This window comes from Nyctibius grandis, chromosome 4, assembly GCF_013368605.1.
Source record: "Nyctibius grandis isolate bNycGra1 chromosome 4, bNycGra1.pri, whole genome shotgun sequence".
Classification (NCBI taxonomy): Eukaryota; Metazoa; Chordata; class Aves; order Nyctibiiformes; family Nyctibiidae; genus Nyctibius; species Nyctibius grandis.
The window spans coordinates 30507441-30530728 of record NC_090661.1 but is presented as its reverse complement, the minus strand read 5'-3'; the positions used below and the strand labels follow the sequence as shown (position 1 = coordinate 30530728).

At 39.9% G+C, this 23288-nt stretch overlaps 1 protein-coding gene across 3 annotated transcripts in view; it reads left to right on the top strand.

The window, feature by feature from the left end:
- PLA2G4F (phospholipase A2 group IVF) overlaps positions 1 to 23288 on the top strand; it is a 31270-nt gene that overhangs the window by 7520 nt on the left and 462 nt on the right. Inside the window, exons 4-20 of one of the 3 annotated variants that reach the window (XM_068397913.1) lie at positions 1129 to 1257; positions 2346 to 2386; positions 2992 to 3034; positions 4708 to 4774; positions 5076 to 5236; positions 7979 to 8092; positions 8600 to 8637; positions 9570 to 9705; positions 10443 to 10579; positions 11734 to 11956; positions 12544 to 12658; positions 13817 to 13954; positions 14414 to 14521; positions 15628 to 15822; positions 16150 to 16316; positions 16952 to 17138; positions 21555 to 21660. In XM_068397913.1, coding sequence (XP_068254014.1) covers positions 1129 to 1257; positions 2346 to 2386; positions 2992 to 3034; positions 4708 to 4774; positions 5076 to 5236; positions 7979 to 8092; positions 8600 to 8637; positions 9570 to 9705; positions 10443 to 10579; positions 11734 to 11956; positions 12544 to 12658; positions 13817 to 13954; positions 14414 to 14521; positions 15628 to 15822; positions 16150 to 16316; positions 16952 to 17138; positions 21555 to 21660 — 2105 coding nt within the window. Of the gene's footprint in view, positions 1 to 1128; positions 1258 to 2345; positions 2387 to 2991; positions 3035 to 4707; positions 4775 to 5075; positions 5237 to 7978; positions 8093 to 8599; positions 8638 to 9569; positions 9706 to 10442; positions 10580 to 11733; positions 11957 to 12543; positions 12659 to 13816; positions 13955 to 14413; positions 14522 to 15627; positions 15823 to 16139; positions 16317 to 16951; positions 17139 to 18430; positions 19947 to 21554; positions 21661 to 23288 lie in introns of those variants that run through there. The other 2 variants (XM_068397912.1, XM_068397914.1) reach the window with 2 other exon arrangements.

Genomic DNA, 23288 nt, shown 5'->3' with positions numbered 1-23288 from the left:
AACGTCCTTGTGATGCAACTCAGAAAAGGGAAGTTATGGCACTACCTGGTAGAGTTCAAGGAGATTCCTTGATTAAACCAAGTTTCTATTTGAGGATTGCTTCTACTTTCACCGAGTAGGTGTTGCCTTCTTGTAGCTCTACTTTGCCTTACACAGCCAAGTGGCTGAGTGAGGATAATGGGAATTAAATTTCAAATCACTTTGCAACTTAGTTCATTCAGTGAAGTTTTGCCATCAGTTCCTATGATCGAGAAAAGCAAAATTCAAACTCTTAGAGACAGTACATCTGTCTGCTGTCTGAGCAGGACCTAGTAGAGTATTGAACAAAGTCTTCAGATTGTCAGTATTCATTCTCAAAGTAAACACTAATGGTAAAGGGAAGGAAACTGTACTTTAAAAGATTAGTTTTAATATGGCACTATTGCTTTGAATAACTTCCTAGACTTTGGAATAAGGTGCTTACTAACAAGAAACTATCGCCCTCCCTGGAGTACCTTTCCATAATTGTTGGTGACAAATGTGGAATGATAATTGACTTAAATGGTAAGAAAATTGCAAACTAAGCTTTAGAGTGTGAGAGCTTTTTCTTCCCCTGCAGGCTTGTGAGGCCTCAGTCTGGTTACTGCTGCGAGGCTATGCCAGCCCATTTCTAAGTTCAGTCTTGTCTCCTTGAAAACTAGGTGCTGCCAGGCCATTTTTTGGATGCCATATGTACTCATTGTGTCTATTCTGATTAGTTTCTGCTGGACTTAACTGCTCTGAGACAGGGCTGAGCAGGAAGTGATAAGACCCTATAACATCTTGGACTGAGTCATGCTGAAAGAGTGGAAATTGCTATTGCTTCCTCAGGCAAATCTGTACCTGAAGCTGGTGGAGAGTGATGCCATGTGCATTCAGCTGGGGCCTCTAGTTGGGAAGCTCAGAAAATCTTTTAGCTAAACAGTGTCAACTAGGAGATTTTTGCTTAACTGTGCTATAAGTCCTGCTGGAAATAGTGAATTCTCTTCAGGAGTGGGGAAGGAGAAGGGCATTGATTAATGCATAAAGTGTCTATTGTATACAACTACTCAGGTTTGTGTAAGTGTTTCTCTGTCTTCACCTGAGGCTGCTTGTTTCTGTTTGGTTTAGAACATTCTGGAATTGACACTCTATGATAAGGATGTCCTTGTCAGTGATGAGCTCACGTCTATCGTCTTCGATGTAGGAGGTATGAAGCCGGGTCAGCCCCTGCTGCGCACTTTCACGTTGAACCCTGAGGTTAGTCCCTGGCTTCTTCCCAGGTCAACTGTGAAGAGCTGCAGCTCATCATTACAGAAATCCAGCAGTACATGCTGGTTGATCTCTCTGTATTGTAGAAACCAGAAGGGGAAAATGTGTGAGCAGGTGATGACAGCATGTGTGGTTTTACTGACATCTGAGATGTTTATAAAATCCCTCCTGATTTTTTTTTTTGTTTGTGTTCTTGTCTTGCAACAAGACAGCTTGTTTCACATACCTAAAGCCATATGACCAGTTTGATCTTTTTTGTAACTGCCTCAAACACATTGCTACAATAGGTCTGGATTAAAGGTGAGCTAATGATGTGTTTTCTTGAGAAATTGGACTTCAGTGCTGTTGGTGTGGTCAGAAGCAGACTAACTGGTATGCAGTTAGCAGATTAACTGGTATGCAGTTAGCAGGGAGGTCTTGGTCAGTGTCACAGGCAGTCTAAATGATTTGTGATCATGGAAGGAGGCTTGGTAACTCCCTTGTTCTCACTGACTCTATCCTATTTGCTGAATGCTCAAGTCATCTTGATCAGTGAACTGGAAACTTCAACTTCAGTAACGAGAATTACCCAAATTGGCTTCTACTTGTTTTTTTTAAAAGCTATGTTAGGTCTGGTATCAAGCACTTACTGTATGCTATGGCAGGGGAAAAAATGGCTGGATTAAAGTCTGTGCAAGACAAAGACAGCAATAAGCTAAGAGTGCAATCTGCTGAAATAATAAATGGGAGGAGGCATGTAGAAGCTGTTTGCAGAGATGCTTGAGCCAGAAGAGAGTGTTTTTTCTACTCATTAGCAGAGTAATGGATCTGAGAGCCAACTCTCACTTTTGTGTGCTTGTCTCATCAAACATAGATGTGTCTGGTCATGTAGGATATGCCCAGGAAAGAGGAATGTTTAAAGAACAACAACAACAAAAGGCATAAATTTAAACCTTCCAAAATTTAACTGGAGCTTTTGTAAAAGCAACAAAAATAGTTACTATAATTTGTAGCAGGAAGAAAGCTTAATCTCTTGGAAAAACTTCTCATAATTATATTCAAGATCAAGGGTCACCTGTGTCCTTTTATTTTCAAAGGCTAATGAAGAGCTGGATGTAGAGTTTTACTTGGAGAAATGGTGAGTCTTGCCCGAAGAGCTGAATGAACTTGTTCTCTGCAGATAGGTTGTCTTAGTTGCTTTTTCTGTGCAGGGACAGTCTTGCCCATAAAAAGGGTAATGCTTTACAGTTCTCTGTGGTGTTTGAGTTGATTTGCCAGTGATTGATCACAAATATCCTTAAAGCTCCAGTCACCAAAATTTTTTGGAGTACCAAAAAAGAAGTAAAATTTTGCTGGACTTCATGGGAATGGCAGTGCTGCAAAGGAACATTTTGTGGATGAGTCACTTAGGAGTGGAAAACTTACATAGTTAACCTTAAAATATAAACAACTGAATACTTTACCTATGTGATAGTCCATCTAAGCTCAGCTTTTCTCTAAGTTATCAAAATAACTGAGATAGGGAGACCATATAGCACATGCTTATAGTTGCAGAGGAATTTTTTTCATTGGTATTTTTCCCCCCATTGTTCTATGAAGGGAAATATACTTGATGTCAGTCTAGTTTGCATGGATCTCTCACACTGAGGACCTTTCTCCCCCATTTCTTATCCAGGCAGTTCGTAAAATGGATGAAGAAAATTAAAAACAAAGTCATCCGCATTAAATCTCTTCCTTTCACAGCTCAGATGCCCCTACAGAGATATTGACCAATGGAGTCCTTGTGGTAAGTACATGGAAGTCAATTACATATATGCTGGGACTTATTCCTGAAGGTAGGTTTTTAGTAGTGAGAGAACAAGAATTGTTGAGAATTCAACTCCTATATCTAAATAGCTCCTATTCTCTCCAGCATCTGCCTCTCTTTTTTAATTTGCTGGTTTAAAAATCTTCCTCAATTTTTAAAACTTGATACCAACTCACAGAAAGGGTACTTATTTTTTTCCATTGGGGCTGTTTTAAAAGATGCAAACAAAAAATGTCTGTAGGAGGCTAGTGAGTCTTGCAGATTGTACTGAGTTTTCTAGCCTAGATGCTGGCCAGGTATAGTCCCTCTTCTCACCTTAACACCTATTATTTCTAAGCTTTTATCAGTGCCATTAGTGAGTAGGTGATAACTTGAGTCTGAGTGGGAGGCTTCATCTTGAGCAATTTGTCTATTTTCTTGGGGCAGTCAGTCTAAGAAGATTGGTGCGTTATACATTAAAAATACAGGTGTTGCCACCTCTTTTCTTTCCTCAAAGGAAAGGGACTGGAATGATCTTTTTTTAATAAGAAGAGGATGGGAAAGAGGTCATCATTGTTGAAATGTAGAGTTTTAACATTTTTTCGGGAAAAACTGGTGGCATTTAACAGCACAGTTCTGCAAACTATTTCACAGTAGAGAGTCTTTCATGTGCCTGTTTTCCTTAGCAGATCAGTCTTACATTCAAGCAGTGGAGTACTTTCTTACCTGTTAGATCAGTTATGGCCAATTAAGGATCTCATCTGCTGTCCTAGAAGGGAAGCTGATGATTGAATGGTGTGAGAGACTAAATTTCATGAGGACATGGACAATCCAGGAGAGAAGGTCATGGCAGAATTTATGAAGTGCTTGCTTGGATCTGAACAGGTACTCACACGTGCATTAAAAAAAGGTAAAACAACAGAAAAACCTCAGGTGTTGAGACCTTGACTATCAAGTACTAGTTGCAAAAACAAAAAAAAAAGTAACTGGAATAGGAAGGGTGGTTTTGAAACAAGAGCAAATAATCCTATCCTACTGAAATAAAATTTGCTCTTTATTTGAAAGGTCAAAATAATCCTTAGTGTTTGTGTGAGCCGACACAGGCAGGACGCAGGAACAGCCACAAAACCACGGATAAAATGCAAAGAGCAAATTTATTCCTGTTACCTTGCAAACCAGGGGATCTCCGAAGCAGCACCCGGGGCAAAGGCACTCAAGCGGGGACGCAGGCACCGCGAAGCTCGGTTCCTGCTAGAGAGAGAGCGAGAGATTCCGGGCCTGCTGCCTTCACCTGTATATTAGGGGTTTCTAGCAGGCGGTAGTTTTCCACTGTGGCTTGATCTTTCTCACAGCAGGGCAGGAATCTCGGGCATGAACAATTAAGTGCCCCTGAGTCTTATCACAGGCCTATGTTATCTGAATGCAGATGTTCTACTTGTCCAGCACACAAGACTAAACAACAGTTACTAGTATGATATATGTTTTTCCACACCCCAGGTGCAAGTCACTTGAGCGTGTTTACAATCCTTCTCACCAATCTTCCGTTATATTCCCACAGTGTTTTTTTGACAGCTTGCAGCTGTAAACCCACACCTACTATAGTAGGTAGATTAAGCTTCAGCAAAGAAGTGAACTAAAATCTCATAACCAGAGCTGGTTTCTTCTTTTCATAGGTTCATCCTTGCTTGTCTCTGCAAGGCACTGTCAACAAAGAGGAAAAAACAAAAGAGAAACAGCAAGGTAGGGCTACCCGCAAAATTTAAGTCAGATCTACTTTTCAGCATGTTTATTCCTTGCAAGAGAGGGGAGACTTGTTTTTCTATCTATACAGTGCATTTTTATTTACTGACTACAAAATTGACTTTTTAAGTTAATTTTGCTTTTATTTTTGCTACTAAATAATATTGGGTCACTTCCTCCGGATACCACACAAGAGTTTTTGCTTGTGCTTTCATAGTCTCAGCTACACTTAACAAGTATCTGATTTTCAATGTTTATTTAAATGGCTCCTGTGGTCTAAACTTCTTATTCTAATACACAGGGAGCTGTGTGGTCAAGCTCTCTGTTCCAGGGGCATATCAGAAGCAGTTGTGTATTCCTTGGAGACCAGACAATGAGAAGGATGAATTTGTCTTTCATGTGGATAAAGAAATGTGTCCAGAACTGCAAGTGGAGCTGGAGCAAACCATATCTGTCCTACAGGTAAGCATCCGTGCTGACTGCTACAAAGTTTACAGCCCACTTTTGAATAAATTCACTCTGAAACCAGTGCCTTTGGTCCATGAAAATGTCCTTAAACATAAATTGAATGGCCTTAATTTGATCAGAAGATGGCCAGGGAGTTCTTCAGGTGTTCAGGGATGTCGGTTTTGGGTATACTATTCAGGTACGCGTGGATGTCAAAAGCTTGCATTGGAAGCAAGTTTCTTGTGGAGTACTCTATGTATGTGGTGCTAGGGACCATCTATTTTGAAGGTTACTTGTCGCTTCCAGATATACTTTTTTTGATCAAACTTAACTCTGTAGTGTTATAACTGCTCAGATCATAATTTTCTGGGCTAGAAGCCTGTCTTGTATTTTTCTGGTTATATATTAGGAATTTATGGGCAGAGAGATGAACTTTTCTGTATCTTTGCTTTTTACACACTACTATTTTTTATTTTAAAAATTGAATAAAAACATCAGACTTTTCATTGGATGTTTAACATTGGGTAAGGAGGTGGTAAAATTATACCTTCCTCAACACTTTAAAATCTGTTCAAACTTGGGGATTAAAAAAATCTGGATCTGCACATGATTGCTGTGTGAAAACATCTGTACTTTCAGCTGTTGAGATACTCTGTAGCAAGTCTTTTCTGTGAGAAACTTGTAGAGCACGTGGCACTTGCAAAGTTTTATTTAACTTTGTCTGTCACTTCACAGTTTCTACAGGTACCCGTGCAGTGTGTGTATCCCATAGGAGTGACTGAACGTTAATTGTGATGACTGCTCCCAGTATGGCCAGGCATCAAAAATGAGAGCAAGGAAACTATTCTGTGATGTTATTCATCCCTGCGAGCAGTTGAGCAGCATGAATGCAGATTGTGATCTTGACTACTTTAGAGGCAGCTATGGGGAAGAGAACACGAAAAGGAATATGCAAGAATAGCTTTACAGTGGGGTTGGTTGGGCAGCAAACATGAGCTGAAGAGAGAGACCTGGACTTAAGTAGTCAAAAACTCAGAGCCAGGCAAGCAAAACCATGGTAGAAGTCAACCATGGAGATTGGCCCAGGTGGTAAACCTCAACCAAACCACCCCTGGTAGCTAGCAGAACATACTCCTTCAAGAGCTGTCATAGAGCACAAAGCTATCCAGTCTGACCTCTCCTCTCTTACCAGAGGTAGGAGAGTGTCAGGAACATAGTAATGTTGCTTGCCCTGTACCTGAATGTATGTTATTTCCCCCTGTTAGGAGGAGGACAGTGGGCTTAGAGGGACATTTGACTCAGGACAACTGTTTTTGGTCAGAAGACATCTGTGAAATCTATGGGTAGTTCCTTGTCTGTCTTCAGTTCTTGTTGTGAGAAGGGTGACAACCTGTTGTTTCTTTAAGGTGCTGTCTTCTCCCAAGGGTTGAGGCCTGTGGTGGGTGTAAAGGCTCCAGCCCACCTGATAGGCTGTGTAGGTTTGAGTGTGGCCCTGTGATATAAGGGTTTTTTTAATATGCCTCTTTTAAATCTGCTGATCGACAGCCGACTAAACATGAGCCAGCAGTGTGCCCAGGTGGCCAAGAAGGCCAATGGCATCCTGGCCTCTATTAGGAATAGTGTAGCCAGCCGGTCTAGGGAAGTGATCGTCCCTCTGTACTCGGCACTGGTGAGGCCGCATCTTGAGTACTGTGTCCAGTTCTGGGCCCCGCATTTCAAGAAAGATGTTGAGGTGTTGGAGCGAGTCCAGAGGAGGGCGACCAAGCTGGTGAAGGGTCTGGAGGGTCTGACCTATGAGGAACGGCTGAAGGAGCTGGGATTGTTTAGCCTGGAGAAGAGGAGGCTCAGAGGTGACCTTATTGCAGTCTACAACTACCTGAAGGGAGGTTGTAGTGAAGTGGGAGTTGGCCTCTTCTCCCGGGCAACTAGCGATAGGACAAGAGGACACAGCCTCAAGCTTCGCCAGGGGAGGTTCAGGTTGGACATTAGGAAGAGTTTCTTTTCAGAAAGGGTTATTAGACATCGGAATGGGCTGCCCAGGGAGGTGGTGGAGTCACCATCTCTGGATGTGTTTAAGAAAAGACTGGACATGGCACTTAGTGCCCTGGTCTAGTTGACATGGTGGTGTAAGGGCAACGGTTGGACTCGATGATCCCTGAGGTCTCTTCCAACGTGGTTGATTCTGTGATTCTGTGTGAAATTTAGGAATCTGCACACAGCTCTGTATTAAGAGAGTGTGCAAACTTGCTAATACAACATGGGAGAGAACTCAAAGATTTCCTGGCAAACTTTAATTTGCTCTGTTTGTAAAGATCATTGTTTTTTTAATCACACGCTCCCATTTGTCCCTAAGGCTGTTATCTTATTTCCTATTTTGTGATTTTTTTTTTTTTTTTTTGTATGTCCAATGCTGTTGCCCTTTTGGTATCTTTTCCAAATCCTGCTTTGAAGACAGAATGGAAGTTCAATTCTGAGCTTTCTGATGCATGTCAGAACACAACTATCTTTGGGGGAAATTTTATATTTGGAGGTGAAGATTTTTTTGCTTGTGGCAGACAGTTGTATTAAAAAAAAAAAGCTGTTTGAGTGACAGCGAAGATCTGTCAAGCAGAGAGCAGGATGATCTTGAAAAGCCTTAGATTTTTGGGACAGATTTAGTTGTAATGATCTTAAGGATTTTTTGCTGTTTTGACATATGAAAGTCATATCTTTAACTTTTTTCTGGAATGCTCAAATAACATTTTGGTTTTTTATTAGGATGGTGTGAACCCTGATATTGAAAAGCATACTACAGTTCTGGGATTGGGGACTGTACCAGTTGATTCCCTTCCTATTGGACAAAAAGTTGATAGAATTGTTTCTCTGGGAGAGGTAACGTCAACATTCTGCACTTGTTTTAACATGCTTGGGATAACTTTTTCCTCCGTTGCCTATAGGCATTGGAAAGTTAAGCTGCACATAACTCTTAGGAGTGCTGTTTTCTTGGATATCTAGAATGAAATACTGAGAATACTCAGTGTCATTTTTCTAAAAATGTTTTCATGGTTTGGTCTTGCAAAATAAAGTTCATCACTTTCCAAAGCAAAAAGTCTGTTAGGGTGTGAAAGAAAAATATCAGAGCAGGAGAAAAGCAAGAAGCTTGCAGAATAAATGACTTTTTTTCACTCTGCTCTCTGAGTACATGTGTTTACTTTCTGTGGAGACTATTGAAAATGTCTGAAATCAGTGCAAGGGAAAATTATTCCAGAGATGTAGTTTTGTGGGTGAGAGTGCCGTTCTGGTTAGTATCTAGTGACCCCGTTGATGTCATAACCTATCGTTACTAGTTTTACCTATGTAGTTGCTATCAATTATAAGATGTGTTCTCTGTTTTCACAGGGACAAAGTTTGGATTTGAGTTTGAAAACTGAAGAGAGGTGAGTGTGAACCTCAAAGACCTCTAAAAATCAGGAAAGGCCCTTATTCTAGTAGTGAAGGAGCTGAGTGACTCTTCCTACTGTTCTTGGGATGTCTGTTGTCTCCATCGATCTCTTGGGATAGATTAAAGAAAAATATCTTTGGTTGTTTTCCTTCTGAAGGCTGTGACTCTTTGCTTTGCAGATACTATCTGTTGGATTGGTGTCAGTCCTGCTGAAATCTGAGCAAATTTTATGTTCCTAATACTGATGGTGTAAATATTAAGTAGCTTTGTAAGCTACAGATAGTTCCCAGAATATGTGCAGTGCTGTACTGACAAATAGGAAAGGACATCTCAGTGTGTGAAGAGCTTGAACTATAAAATAGAGGAAGGGTGCAAGGAAGGAGTGATAAGGAAAGAATAACACACAAAACCAGGCAGCTGGCTAGTAAGTTGATAGGGTCATTGGGTATATAGTCATTAACTGAAGATCCTGCTCCCCTTTTACAAACTCATAGCAAGTTTATTGGTATTCAGTTGTCCCCTTTTGCCTCTTAAATTCAGAAACTTCTGTTTTAAAATTGCTCTTCCCCTCATTTCTCCATCCATGTCAATACAGTGATCTCAGTTGCTCCTCATACAATCTTCTTCACCTCCTGAGAATCTTTTCTTCCTTTGTGAAATTCCTGGAGCTTAATCTGAATACTGTTTGACACAAGCTTTGTATTTAGACATTAAGGAAGAAATACAATAGGGAGAAGTTTAATTTTTAATTCCCAAAGCTGTTGTTACAAAATAGCTGCTGTGTAGACGTACACTAAAACTTCATTTAAGAGTTTGATCCAGTGATTCAGATCAGAACCTAGATTGTGTGTTCACAGAAATTGCTTTTCCCTGGTAATTACAAATGCTCCAAAACTTTGAAATGTTTTGTCTGAATTTCTATTTCAGTACTTGGGATCTTGACATACGTCTGGGTTTTGACCTCTGTAAAGAGGAGAGAGAATTTTTGGACAAAAGGAAGAAAATAGTTTCTGAGGCACTGAGGAAGGCTCTTCACTTAAAAGAATCCCCTCCAAAAGATGAGGTATCGAGCATAGTGCTGTAGTGAGATTCGTAAAATCCTTTGTGCTTGGTTGATAATTAGGTTTTGTAGGATTATTTGCCTGTAATCAAGAGAAAACATGGTTTGCATTCACCGTGGCATGAGATAGATCCCTGGGCCATTTCAGTTCTGAAGTCTCAAATGTTGTTGTATTTCTAAAATTTTGAGGGGGGTGTGTATGTGTTTTGGAACACAAAAAATTGAATTTTCAGAATGTATGTACATTTTTAGTTGAACTCTTGTATCTTGAACTTTGAGCTCTGAATTGTGATGGGAAAGTCTGTCTCAGAATGGTTAAATTGAAGCTCAGACCACAGGAACAGCTTCCTAATTGCTGATTTGGGGACAGTGTTATATCTCGATAGCCTGATACCTTGCTCTGTGATCTTTGGATGCTGTTATAAGAATGATTGCCTTTTTTTGTTCTTTTGTGTATATTGTATGGCATGCAAGTAAATGTGTGATAATATATGTAACAATGGCAGTGAGTGACTGTCCCTAAGATGACGCTGCTATGTTCTATAGTATACAATATATTTCAATTACAAAGTAGAGAAAGGAGTTCTGGTTAAAATCAAACCTGAAATTACTTTACATGTAAACAGAAATAGAGATTTTTCTCTTATTTCTATAAGAATGAGACTTAAATGGGATTAGTTCTGTAATTTATTGGCAATTCTAAAGTCTGTGATTGTGACTCCCGAGTTTGCTGTCTGCAGGTTCCAGTTGTAGCGATACTGGGGTCTGGAGGTGGGATGAGAGCATTGACATCGTTCTATGGCAGTCTTGCTGGGCTTCAGCAGCTGGGCCTATTGGATGCTGCAATATATCTGTGTGGGATTTCTGGCTCTACATGGTAAGTTATATGCAGTGTTGGTTCCAGAAACTTACAGTTGAATGTGGTAGTGTTGATGCAAAATAAGGCCAAAACTGCATTTGTGCCATCTGTAGACAGACAATGAAGTCAAATATTTTATCAGTTCTCACCTGTGAGTTGTGATGGAGATGCTAAAGAGTCTAAGAGATTCCTTATCACTTCTAACCTAGCTACTTGTTAAATTTATGAATCTGCTGCTTTTGCAAGCCTGGCAGTTGAATATTAGAATGTATTACATGAATAAAACTGCTGTGTGTTCCCTCAGAGCCCTGACTTCGAAAACTTTCCCCATTGCCTTGCTCTTGCCAAGAAGATAACTGAGGTGGTGCAAGTCACTGGAAACATGTCCACATGGACCATGATGTCTCCACCTTCCAAAATGGCTTATGTGGCTGAATAGAGGAATAGCACCAGCTTGCCCTTTGGTGGACTGGAGCAATGTGCTGACATGTTAGACATGGCTAGAATGTTTCAGTAGCTCAGTTCTTGGAGTTTGCAGTGAAATCATCCCTCATAAGTACACATTGTTGTCGTGAAATGATTTCATTGAGTTGTGATGCCGCCTGACAGTGTAATCCTCCCTTCCAGATCTTTGTGTGTTAAATTAACTCCTATGTACCTAGTATTCTTCCACTAACCTTGTGACCTGGCCTGCCCCTTTTGATTCAGATACAGACTTTCAAAATAACGTAGGCATCTGTTCATGTGGATAGCCAGTAGTCCAAACTAGTTTCTCGTTTAATCAGACCTGTGTTCTGATGAAGGCTATGGCCTCTATAGCTGTATGCAGTAGCACCCTTCCTATCAGCCAGTCTCTCGGGGTTGTTACGACCTGGAATTAACTCATATTTATGAACTGGTTCATGTGTGCTAGCATATGATGCTTGGAACATCCTTGAAAGGTAGGTCAGCAATCAGGATGAAGTTGTCCTGTCAGGGTTTTCAGCACATTTTAGAGTGCAGAGATCCATTATTATGGTCTCTTTACGATGATACATCTCTTCATGATGTTTTACCTTTAGCTAGGCTTCTCAAGCTTTTAGTACAGTGCTGCAGCACTAATTATAACTATCTAAAATGACTGTTTACACGAGGGTCATTATTACTGATGACATTAATATAAGCATTTTCAGGTGTTTATCGACATTGTATCAAGACCCTGACTGGTCGCAGAAGGACCTTCAAGATGCAATCAGAAGAGCTCAGGGTACTGTGTCCAGCAGCAAAGCAGGGGCATTTTCACCTGAACGACTGAAATACTATTTCCAGGAGCTGAATGCAATGGAGATCAGTGGACAGAAAGTTTCCTTTTCAGATTTGTGGGGCCTTATTGTGGAATATTTCCTACAACAGAAGGTAAAAGAGTTCATGTTAGGATGTGTACTGCTGTTTGCCTTCCAGGTGGGAGCTCTGCCCACCCATGTGTTGTGTGTCAAGAAACCAATTACTTTCTACCTTTGTGAGCTGTTCTGGAATAGGTGGTGTTGTTGAATAAACACAGGGAATTCTCATCTCTTTCTGCCCCAGGTTTCCCAGCACCCTTCTTTAGTAAAGAATTTTGAAGTCATATAGATCAGTGCTATAGAAAAATGTAGTGTTTGGAATGACTGTTATTAAATTAATAGCTTTTGTATTGGGCAGGTTAAGCCTGAGAGAATGATGTTGGTTTTGCAAAATGGCATTACTGTGCAGTATTTGCTATGCTGATTGAAATCGGAAATCAGAGGGGTAACTAGCTTATTAATAACACCAGACATTCTAAACGTGAACTGCAGAAATACTCTGGCAAAATCTAACGATATGCATGGACAGAGGGAGGAGAAGGGACTTTGAATTAGTAGTATTGTCAGTCAGAAATGCTAAGCAACAGTTTCAACTTATGAAAGTATGGGTACAGAACTTACCTGACTAAAGTGTGCTTCTCCTTCCTTGCTTGTGACCAGGAAGATCCATCAAAGCTGTCTGATCAGCAAGAAGCAGTGAAATGGGCCCAGAACCCCTATCCTATCTATGCAGCTGTCAATGTGAGACCCAATATTAGCAGTGGTGACTTTGCAGGTATGAACATGGCAAATTTATTTTTCTTTGCTAAAATCCATAAATTCCTTTCAACTGTCCAGTTCCTTGGGCAGTGAGTAGCCGACAACAAGAAATGTGGCTCAAGCAGCAGTTGGTAGTGCAAGAGGCAATAGGATACTGTTATCATCCTGATTGCAAATGTCTTTATCATGGCTATAACAGAGAAATGACATTCAACTCTGCTGGCCACTCTACATGTTTTGCTAGAAAGTGCCTGAAATTTTCAGGAGCTGAGAGGGAAGATTCTTATAATACACGAGTCTGTGCCTGAATTGGAGAATTTAAGTCCTTTGTAATTAAATGACTTTCTTTTGTAGTCTCAGATAATCAATTTGTGTAGTATTCATGTCAAATGATGGATGGGCAACCTTGTAGCATGGATCATCAAAATTGTGGTATTAGCAGCCTGGGTTCTTGCTGGTTGTACAATTACAGTATAAAGTGAAGGCCAGTCCTATTCCAGGTCACTTGAAACTTTTAATATGATGCAACAAGTGAGGATAGGTACAGTGAGACAGGAGCATAAACACTTGTGTCTATCTGCATGCCACTATGGGACTTTTTTGTTTGCTTGTTTTGTTCTGGAGGAGTGTGTGTGTGTATGACAATTAATTTGATTTGTAAATATTTGTGCAAAGCTTTCAAGCATGAGGGGACACTTTGATAAGTAGACAATGAGGTCTAACACACTGGGTCAATTGAGTTTTCAAGTCAGTACTGTAATAGTTGCTGAGAGTGGTAAGTAGTGTGAAGAAAGGCTGAGAAAAATGAAGTAACTTCCATTTGTGATGGAAAAGGGAGCCATGAGAATGGCTGCCCTAAAGTGGAAGTAAAATAGACAGGTTATTTGTGCAGTAACAAAGTCAAGATGGAGCAAGATGGGATTTTTTTTTTCCCCAAAAGGCAGGAAGAAAGGAGGTTGTATTTAGTCAATGAAAGCCCGTACAAGGTTTTTTTTTTTATGAATTATGCGTAAGATAGAAGCTCACTGAGAAGAGTGGCAGGGAAATCCATAGTGATGGTGAAAGAAGTGGAGGGAGACTGCCTTTTGTCTCCCTTGTGTGAACAGAAATCAAATTAGTATTTTCATCTATGTTTACTCTGAGATGAGTAAATATCCTGTTGACTTGTTCTTAGAATGGTGCGAGTTCACTCCCTATGAAGTTGGATTCCGCAAATACGGAGCTTTTGTCCGAACAGAGGATTTTGACAGTGAGTTCTTCATGGGACGGCTCATCCAGAAACATCCAGAGCCTAGGATTTGTTTTTTACAAGGTATGATCTTACAGTAATGAATGAAATGGGGAGGTGGAAAGGAGCTACGCTGCTTTTGGGACTCATCAACTTAAACCCATGCCTTTTTGTCCCTTCCTAAAGACTTCGAAGGGAAAAATGTCAAATCTCTCTCTGAAGGTTTAGATGTAGGTTCATAGTATTATAGTATGATGTCCTGAGTCTACAAGAAGACTGTTATGAGAAGCCTGTCAAAAACTTCTGCTTTAGGTCCTCCCATTCTCTTACCATATTTCTCTTGCTGATAGAAGAGCTCTTCTCTTGGAGAACTTTCTGCATTATATTATTACATCAGAATTTGTTACAGTATTAACTCAAAGGTTTAAACTCAAACATCACCTGTCAGAATAGTACTGGTCAAGTCACAGCCCTCTCCCATGACAAATGGCAGATGAATTATAGGCCTTTTGAGTATTAAATTCTTCCACATTTCTCCTGCAGGAATGTGGGGCAGTGCCTTTGCTGCAAGCCTGGATGATATCTGCCTGAAGGTGGTTGGTATAGGACTGGGCTTTCTAGATTCTTTCAAAGATGTCATCAAAGTTGTAGGTAAGAACATAGGTTAAAATAGTAGGATTTTTTTAAAGATTCCTGGTTTTGGAATGATCATACAAATAATATGACTCAAAAATGTGCTGTGTGTGGTTTTCAAGATTAGCATAAAGGATGGATTTGGACAGATCTCTCTTGTAGTGTGTATTATTTCCTTCCATCACACATAAAATGAAGAGAGTAATTATAGTTTTTCAGTACACTTTCTCTTCCTCCTTTTTTTAAATTTTGTATCTGACTTAGGCTATAAATTTGGGTTAGTTCTGGAAGCTGTCTTAAACACACATTGCAGTGCAGGGATCTTAGTCATGAGAAGAGGAAGAACAGAAGCTGGACTGCTAAGCAGGACGTGGAAAATAGGTTTCCATTTCCCTCCTTGGCCTGATTTTTGTGATCTTGGATAAGCTGGTTGTATGTTTATGCATTGTTCTCCATTTGTGCAATGCCTCCCTAGCAGTCAAAAGGAAGTGTATTAAAGGCTGAGAGCTGCTCGGGTGCATAGTTATAGCCTTAAGTAAGTAGTGGGGGGAGAGATTTTTTCTTCTCTACTTTTGCAGCCCTAGTTCCGACCCCCCATTTGTTGTTGTAACTATAAATGCTATTGTGTGTGGATGACTGTTGTTGTCTTATGAGACAGAAGAGATCGTCAGTTGGTAACAAGGATTTCTTTGTGTGGGTTTGAAATTAATATGGACAGTGATTTATGAGTAATGCTATTCCCTTTAAACAGGGCAGGTAAATTATCTGACTATAGAATATGCAGCTCGTTTAAATTTCATTACAATACTTTATTAGAGGACAAATTCAGCCCTAGGACAACTGGTTAAATGTTGTAGGAAGAAGTCTGATTGAAATATTGGAGCTGGACAAGCATTTTCTATGTGTTCTGCATCCTTCTGTGGCTTCTGTGAGGGTGGTGAGTCACTGGAACAGGTTGCCCAGAGAAGCTGTGGATGCGCCCTCCCTGGCAGTGTTCAAGCCAGGTTGGATGAGGCTTTGAGCAACCTGGTCTAGTGGAAAGGTGTCCCTGCTCATGGCAGGAGCGTTGGAACTAGATGATCTTTAAGGTCCCTTCCAACCGAAACCATTCTATGATTCTGCAGACGACTGCCGAAGATTCCATTTCCAAGATCCAACACGACTGCAGACTCGCTTGGTTATACCTGGGGGCCCCTTGTTACAATTTTTTCAGGATTTCTTCAAGTCCCGGGTCACATCTGGAGAAACCTTCAACTTCATGCAGGGATTGTATCTTCATAAAGATTATGTTAACATCAAGAAATTTGTGGCTTGGAGAGGTAAATGAGTCTGTATGTGTCTGGGATGTAAAATAGTGTGTTAATATTCTGTAACAGTCGATGTTACAGAATGTAAGTGAGCTTGACTTTGTTCCACTGAAGTCAGGGAATTTACCCCTTACACCGAAGCAAAAGATTTGATCCACTATGTATGTTCTGTCGTAAAAAGCAATCTCATCATCAAACTTTACAGGTTAGTCTCAGATGAATGTGCATGTTGGAATGTCTTTTTTTCTTCTTATAGCCCTAGTATAAGCTTTGTTTGTTGCTTGTACCGAGAGGTGTGTAATGAATCATTATAGCTGTGTTACTTGGAGCGTCTTCCAGGCAGTCATCTGGACGCGTTTCCCAACCAGCTGACCCCCATGGAAGAGAGCTTGTATTTAGTGGATGGTGGCTTTTCTATCAACTCTCCCTTTCCTTTGGTACTTCAGCCAGAGAGGGATGTGGATGTTATCTTGTCATTCAATTTTTCCTGGGAAGCTCCATTTGAGGTAAGAGATGTAGCTGAGCATTATTACATGAAGATAAAAGCACAGAATCACATTCACAATGGCAGAAGATCAGTTAATGTTGAATATAAACACTCATGAGAGTGCATTAAAATAAGTCCTTACCTTGTTCAAATATTATTGTAATATGCTTTTTACTGTGAATGTCATGAGGAGATGGAAAGTGACAACTGTAATAAGATTCAAAACTTCAAAAGCCTAAATAGATTGTTACCTAAAATAAGAGTATTTGCTTAGCTTATATGATCCTTGTTACTTAGATGTAAGCTTCTAATGGAAAAGTGGCTATTGGTGATTTTCTTCATGCAAACAAGTTATTTCCTGTATATACAAGTGTTTCTTTTTAAGTGCAGAAAAGTCAAGGTGAATATATTTAGAGTAACAAAACATAAAAAGTTTCAGCTGCAAACTGTTGATGTTTGGTAGCAATTCTCAGTTCTGCTCTTCATTCTTCTGTATCACTGGCTGGAGAGATTGTTTTTGCCAATTTGAAGTTGGATTTCTGTAACTCTTTTTTTGTGTGAAAGTCTTTCTCCCTTCTTCAAGGATTGTAGTTAGATGATCTTAGAGGTGTTGCTGGTATTCTATCAAAATTATTTTTGTTCTTTTGACAACAGGTTTTAGAGCTGACTCAGAAATACTGTGAGGAGCGGGAAATTCCTTTTCCAAAAATCAAAGTGAGTGAGGAAGACGAAAAGCAGCTAAAAGAGTGTTACATGTTTGTGGATGATGATAATCCAAAGGCTCCAATTGTGCTCCATTTTCCATTGGTGAATGACACCTTCCAGAAATACAAAGCTCCAGGTAAGGGAACTGTATCTTAAAGAGCTATTTTTACAATCCTTTGGGTGTGTTGACAGGGAAAATTCAGTGGGCTCAGTGTCCCTCCTTTCATTCTTCTTAGTATTACCCTGTAATTATTAAATTGTTAACTTTAAGGCAGAATCAGCTTCCACTAGTTTTTTGGAAGGGAGAGTGGGAGAAGAGGCTGACAATTAAAAAAAAAAATAAAATCTAAAGGCTGGAAGAATCAAAATTAGGCAATATTTTTGCTTCTTTCTGAACCTTTCTGCCCTGATGCCTGATTTTGTTACTTCTAGTTACTCTGAATATATAGGAAAGCACTATAAATCAGGTTAAATATGTTCATTTGTTTATTGGATATGAATAAACCACTAAGCAGCAAAAGTGTTGGGGACCAATCTATATGTTAGATCATGTAACTCAGTGCTAAATGCCCTGTGCCCTTGTAGTGTAAAGTCAAGTGATAAGTGATCCTTGCCTTGTTTAGTGTGATTAATATAGACTGTAAGGCCCACCTCAGTCTATTAAGAGCACTGGGAAGAAACATAGAGCTATACCTTTAAGAAGAGACAGACAAAATTCAATGTCCTGTTTCTTCCATGCCGTGAGGAAACAGCATCCTGAAGAAAACCTTTGGAATACACAGAAAAGAATGTGCAGAACACACAGGCGAGGGAGATGTAAGGCACTCTGTTAATGCTATCAGTATGAATACTACAGTGATTGCCAGGCCCTGGCTGCATTTCCTCAACAACGATGAAGAATTTCAGTGTTGGGCTTGAATGTGGCTCAAGACTACTATTTCTATAATAGCAACAAGCAAAAGTGTTTTTAGGAAATTACTTTTAACGTTCATCTTTCAAGATTGGTTTTTAAATTTAAGTGGTAGGGTGCTAAAAACACGAGTTACCATATTTTGAAGAGTATATACTAACTTCCTAAGGTCAGCTGAACTCAGGGTGTTAGTGTCTTTTATTTGTGTAGAACAGCACTTCCAAGAAAAATGGAGCTTTCTGTTTCCTATTTTGAGCTTGATAATCATGGATGCACTAAACATTTTATCACAATGAAAATGTATTTTAATCCTGTATTTTGGAGGCTAGTGAAAGTACAAAGGGTAATAATACATTTTGGATCCTGAAGGAGCTGAAATCCGTAAGGATGAGCTTTGGAGAAAAAGTTAAGGTTCAACAGCATTATCTGTGATATCCTTGCAGAATCCAGCAAAAATGAGTCTATCAATCACAGCTGTTTTTTTGTGGTTAGTGTTTTTTTTTTTTTTCTTGCTGAAGGAGTTAAACGTGAATCAGAAGAAGAGAAATCCTTTGGTGACTTCGTCATTGAGGCGAAAGATTCTCCTTATCGTACATTAAATTTCACCTTTGAGCCATATGATTTCAGCAGGTTAGTGGAAGTGAATCGCTACAATGTTCTGAACAGCAAAGACAGGCTCTTCAAAACCCTAAACTTGGCTCTCCAAAGGAGAAAGTTGAAGAAAGTCATCAATACGTCCAATACATGAGCAGCTTCTATATCTGAGGGGACAGAAAGGCTGCAGTGTACGAAAGCTGTGTGGTTCAAGACAGAATACTGAAAACTAACAGCTGGAAACTGGGAGGGAGTAGCGCACATAACACTGAAAATTCATTCCAGAAAACAGATGCTCTTACAAAAGCCAAAGGGATGTACAGTACAACATGGATGTTGCTTTGTTGTGTGGGGAAAAGTAGGGAATTATCTAGCCCAGCATCTTATCTTACAGTGGCTGATACCAGATGACTAGAAAGGTCTGTTCAAACAGTTCAAGCATCTGGAGAATAATCTTCCAAACTCAACTGAGTGAAGCACCTCTTTTTGTCAAAGGTGTGGCAGTGTTTGAAGAAACACTGATTTCTTCTATACCTTTATCTCTCTTGCTTTTTGAACCTCCCTCCATGAACTCTTACAATTTACATCACCGGCAAGGAACTCCACAGATTGTAACTATGCACTGAGAGAGAAAATGTGTCCTTTTGCTTTCAACTTGCTACTGTAGGCTGATGTCCATGTACTTTCAAGACTGAGCAGTCATTATCTGCTTTCCGTTTTTGCTGTTCATTGTTTCAAAGATCTCTGTGATATTTCCTTCCTACCCTTCTCAAGGATTATAATGGCTTTTAGTCTCCAGGAAGTTCATTGTAGAGTACTTTACTTTGGTAACCATTTGTTTTTCAGGAAATAATAGTTCCCTTTTTATATTTAGCAATTAAAGACACATCATGGGATTCTGTTGCCTCTTCCTACAGTTTGATCATCATGAGCTGATGAAACTCTAAAAATGCTGTAAGTCTCATCTTTCTCTTTCTGTGTAAGAGGAAGGAAGGCTTCTTTGAAGAGTCTGAATTAGATTTTTTTTTTTTTCCTTACACTTGGGCTTGCAATTCAGCCAGACCTTTGTTCAAGGAATTTCTGTATGTGTCTATACATTTTAGAAACATAAATATTCAAGGTAGACGCACCTTATGAATGTGAATGAATAAAATAATGTCAGATGCTGCTATGCCATTGGATGGAATTCACCTCACCTCGCAGAAAACTCAGAGAAAAGTACTGAATTTTGCAGCTGGAAAATATCTAGTACAAAAGGGCAGCAGACAAACACTGTTTACTTTTGTGGCTTTTACATTGAGCTGAATGTAGTGATTCTGTATTTCAAAACCAGAGACAGGAAATTTGACTTTCTGAAATGATGCAAAGGCTTATAAATGGGTATAATTCTTGATATGTATTTAATGTGTTTCTCTTTTTAATAAATATTAGTTTTACTAATGTGCTTTTCACAATTTTTCTTATGAACACTTGTCTTGATATATTTTTTCCTTATTACAATAAAAAGTAAGCAAAAAAAGTCAATGTAATACTATATTGCATAGTTTCTTTTATTATGTCAGGGTACCTGACACCGGGAAAGTCACTTACCAAGTCCATCTTGGACTGCTGCTGCACAGCAGTAGAAAGTAATCTCTTCATTGTGAGACTTCTCTTTGAGGACGCATGGCTCAAAACTGAGTTTTTCAGATGTATTTCAAACAGTGACTTCATCTGGGTGATTAAACTTCCTTGATATCTGGAAGGACATGTCCTTTATGTCCTTAGCACTTATTTACTTAAGCTGCAATAAGAGAAACTGCAACTTAATGTTATAATTTTTCTTTAGAATTGGTGCCGCACAGCTACCTGCTTTGCAGGATTTAGACACCTGTTGTATTTGCTGAATGATGTTTGTGTATTTTTCCATGTAAGATTTTCAAGTACTCTTGTCTCAGATGCCTTTCGGCCTGCCACCATGTCATGCCTTTGAATGCTTGTTTGTAGTAGTGTGCTGGTTTTGTCTGGGATAGAGTTAATCTTCTTCATAGTAGCAGTATGGGTCTATGTTTTGGATTGTGCTGGAAAGAGTGTTGATAATGCAGAGGTGTTTTCATTATCACTGAGTAGTGCTTACGCAGGGTCAAGGCCTTTTCTGCTCCTCACTATGCCCCACCAGTGGGTGGGCTGGGAGTGCACAAGAAGTTGGGAGAGGACACAGCTGGGACAGCTGACCCCAACTGACCAAAAGGATATTCCACACCATATGCTGTCATGCTCAGCATATAAAGCTGAGGGAAGAAGGAAAGGGGGGGACATTCAGAGTGATGGCGTTTGTCTTCCCAAGTAACCATTATGCATGATGGAGCCCTGCTTTCCTGGAGATGGCTGAACACCTGCCTGCCCATGGGAAGCAGTGAATGAATTCCTTGTTTTGCTTTGCTTGTGCGTGTGGCTTTTACTTTACCTGTTAAACTGTCTTTATCTCAACCCACGAGTTTTCTCACTTTTCCTTTTCTGATTCTCTCCTCCATCCCACTGAGGGGGGGGAGTGAGCGAGTGGCTGTGTGGGGCTTAGGTGCTGGCTGGGGTTAAACCATGACAAGCAGGATGGGAGTTTCCATTCTTCCTCCTGAGTTGCTCTTTTTTTTTTCCTGATGTGAATCTGAGTTGAACTGCATGGTATGATTTACTTCTGCTTTCCTGTTTTTGAAGTCCTTTCTGAATCAGAGATGCTTGGACACTGTGGAGATACAGATATCTAGATACCAGCATATAGATGGGAAGGTGGAATGTTTTTCTTCAAAAACTGTCTACTCAAATTTGCTAGGCATATACAATGAAGTTTTTTAAGGCATAGCTTCTCCATAAGTCCTGCCACAGTGTCAGGACTTCTTTGTTGGAACAAGATATGGGACCCTAATAGTTAATTTTAGTTTCCTAAACTGGTGTGTAAGGAGCCACCTCATTTGAAACTCCATGTTATGGCAGGAGAGTTGTCCACCAGTCTACATACTCACTGTAGAGCATATGTTCTTCAGTCTTGTTAAAATGCTTCTTGTCTTATAGGAGGAATGTGTCTTTTGTACTGGCATTTAAATTCAAGGCTAGTTATTAAGCAGAAATCAGCCTGGCATGCCAAGTCAAAGGAACATTCAGCAGAAATGGGAAGCAGGTAAGTTTGGGGTTGTTTTGCTTTGTTTTCTCTTGAGTCCCAGAGTTAGAGTGCTCTCACAAAGGAGTGCCAATTCACATTCCTTCCTGAACATGGGAGGAATGCACCAGCTTTTTTTGTCCTAGGAAGAACTCGCATGGGTGCCTAAGTCTTGCTCTTGCCATACGTTTACAAGAGTATGTATGCATGCAGGGTGCATGTTAGTCCAGAAACAAGATGTGTACAAAAATAGCCTGCAGGCTAACCTGTCTTTCTAATATCTCAGCTTTATTCCAAGGAAGGCCTGGTTGGAAAAATTGATTATTCTGAGAGAAAGTGCACTCAGCTAATCATATAGTTCTCATGATTCATACCGTTTCATAATCCAAACTGGCCACGCAGTGTTTTTCCTGGTATGAAACACTTGCTTATTTGCCAAGAATGCTTAACAGCTCATCACATTAATGTTCAAAAGGAAATTTCTTAACACGTGAAGTTTCTTGGTCACCATCCTATAGTGTCCTGCAGGACATGAACTACTTTTGAGCACCATGGAATTTTACTTGCCAAATGTCCTTCTCTTGGCAGGATGTAGAACGTGAAGTGGTGTCCTTGATATAGTCTTTGCTATGTTGTGATTGTGGCTTTTGATTTTAGACAGAGAAAATTTAACATGAGGTTCTGGGAAATGTTTTGTGGCCCTACTTTGTGGTGGTTTAGGGAAAGGGAAGTTCTTGTAACCTTTCTTGATTATTCTGTCACTGTCTGCACCTAATGGATTTGATAACTTATGCATCCCTTTCAGTCTTTTATATATAATGCAGGGTCCATTGAAACACTTTTTATGAATTAAGTCTTACAGAAATTCTTCTACGATAAGATTTTATGAATTCCACAATTAAATGTGTTTATATACGTACACAGACACGTACACTGGAAGGTTGCTGGATAATGGAAAAAACAACAACAAATATTTTATTGACTCAGTGTTCTTGGTGAAAGGAACTTGGACCATTTAAGGAACCTTATCATCAGATTAATCGTGTGAAATAAATCAAAATATTTCATATTCTACTCTAGACAGAGTGTGCAGAGGCTTGGAACTGCTGTTACCAAATGTTATCCCAAGAGTTTTACCTGGGCTCTCACTTCAGTTTCTCTTATCTCTCCCCTTCTCTGTGTCTCAGGTTGTCCAAAAGAACAAATTTTGCCTGTAGCACTTGAGGGGGCGTATATGGCTGATGTTGGTGCTGCAGCAATGCTAATACTGAAGAGTATTAAAAATTTGATTAATTCATGCGGTAATACTGTTGTAGAAATTGGCACAGGATCCTGATCCTGACTGTTCCATCTTTGTATGAGCAGCTATTCACTTAGCTGCCTTTTCTGTCTTTTCTTTCCTTTCTTTCAAATATATTGCTCAAAATCTCTGTCTAAACCACACTGGAGGAAAAATCCAAGTCCTACACCTTTCAGTGAGCCTGGGTGATTGCATCTAGCTCCTAGTACACCTTGAGGCCAGGTGCAAGGTGGTTGTCCTTGCCCTGAGCCATTGTGGTTAGTCCTGGCTCTGAATGATTCTTCTGGTTGTTGGCTTTGGCCTCCCAGAAGCTACTGGGGCAGCTCCAGAGCATCAAGTGACTCCTAAC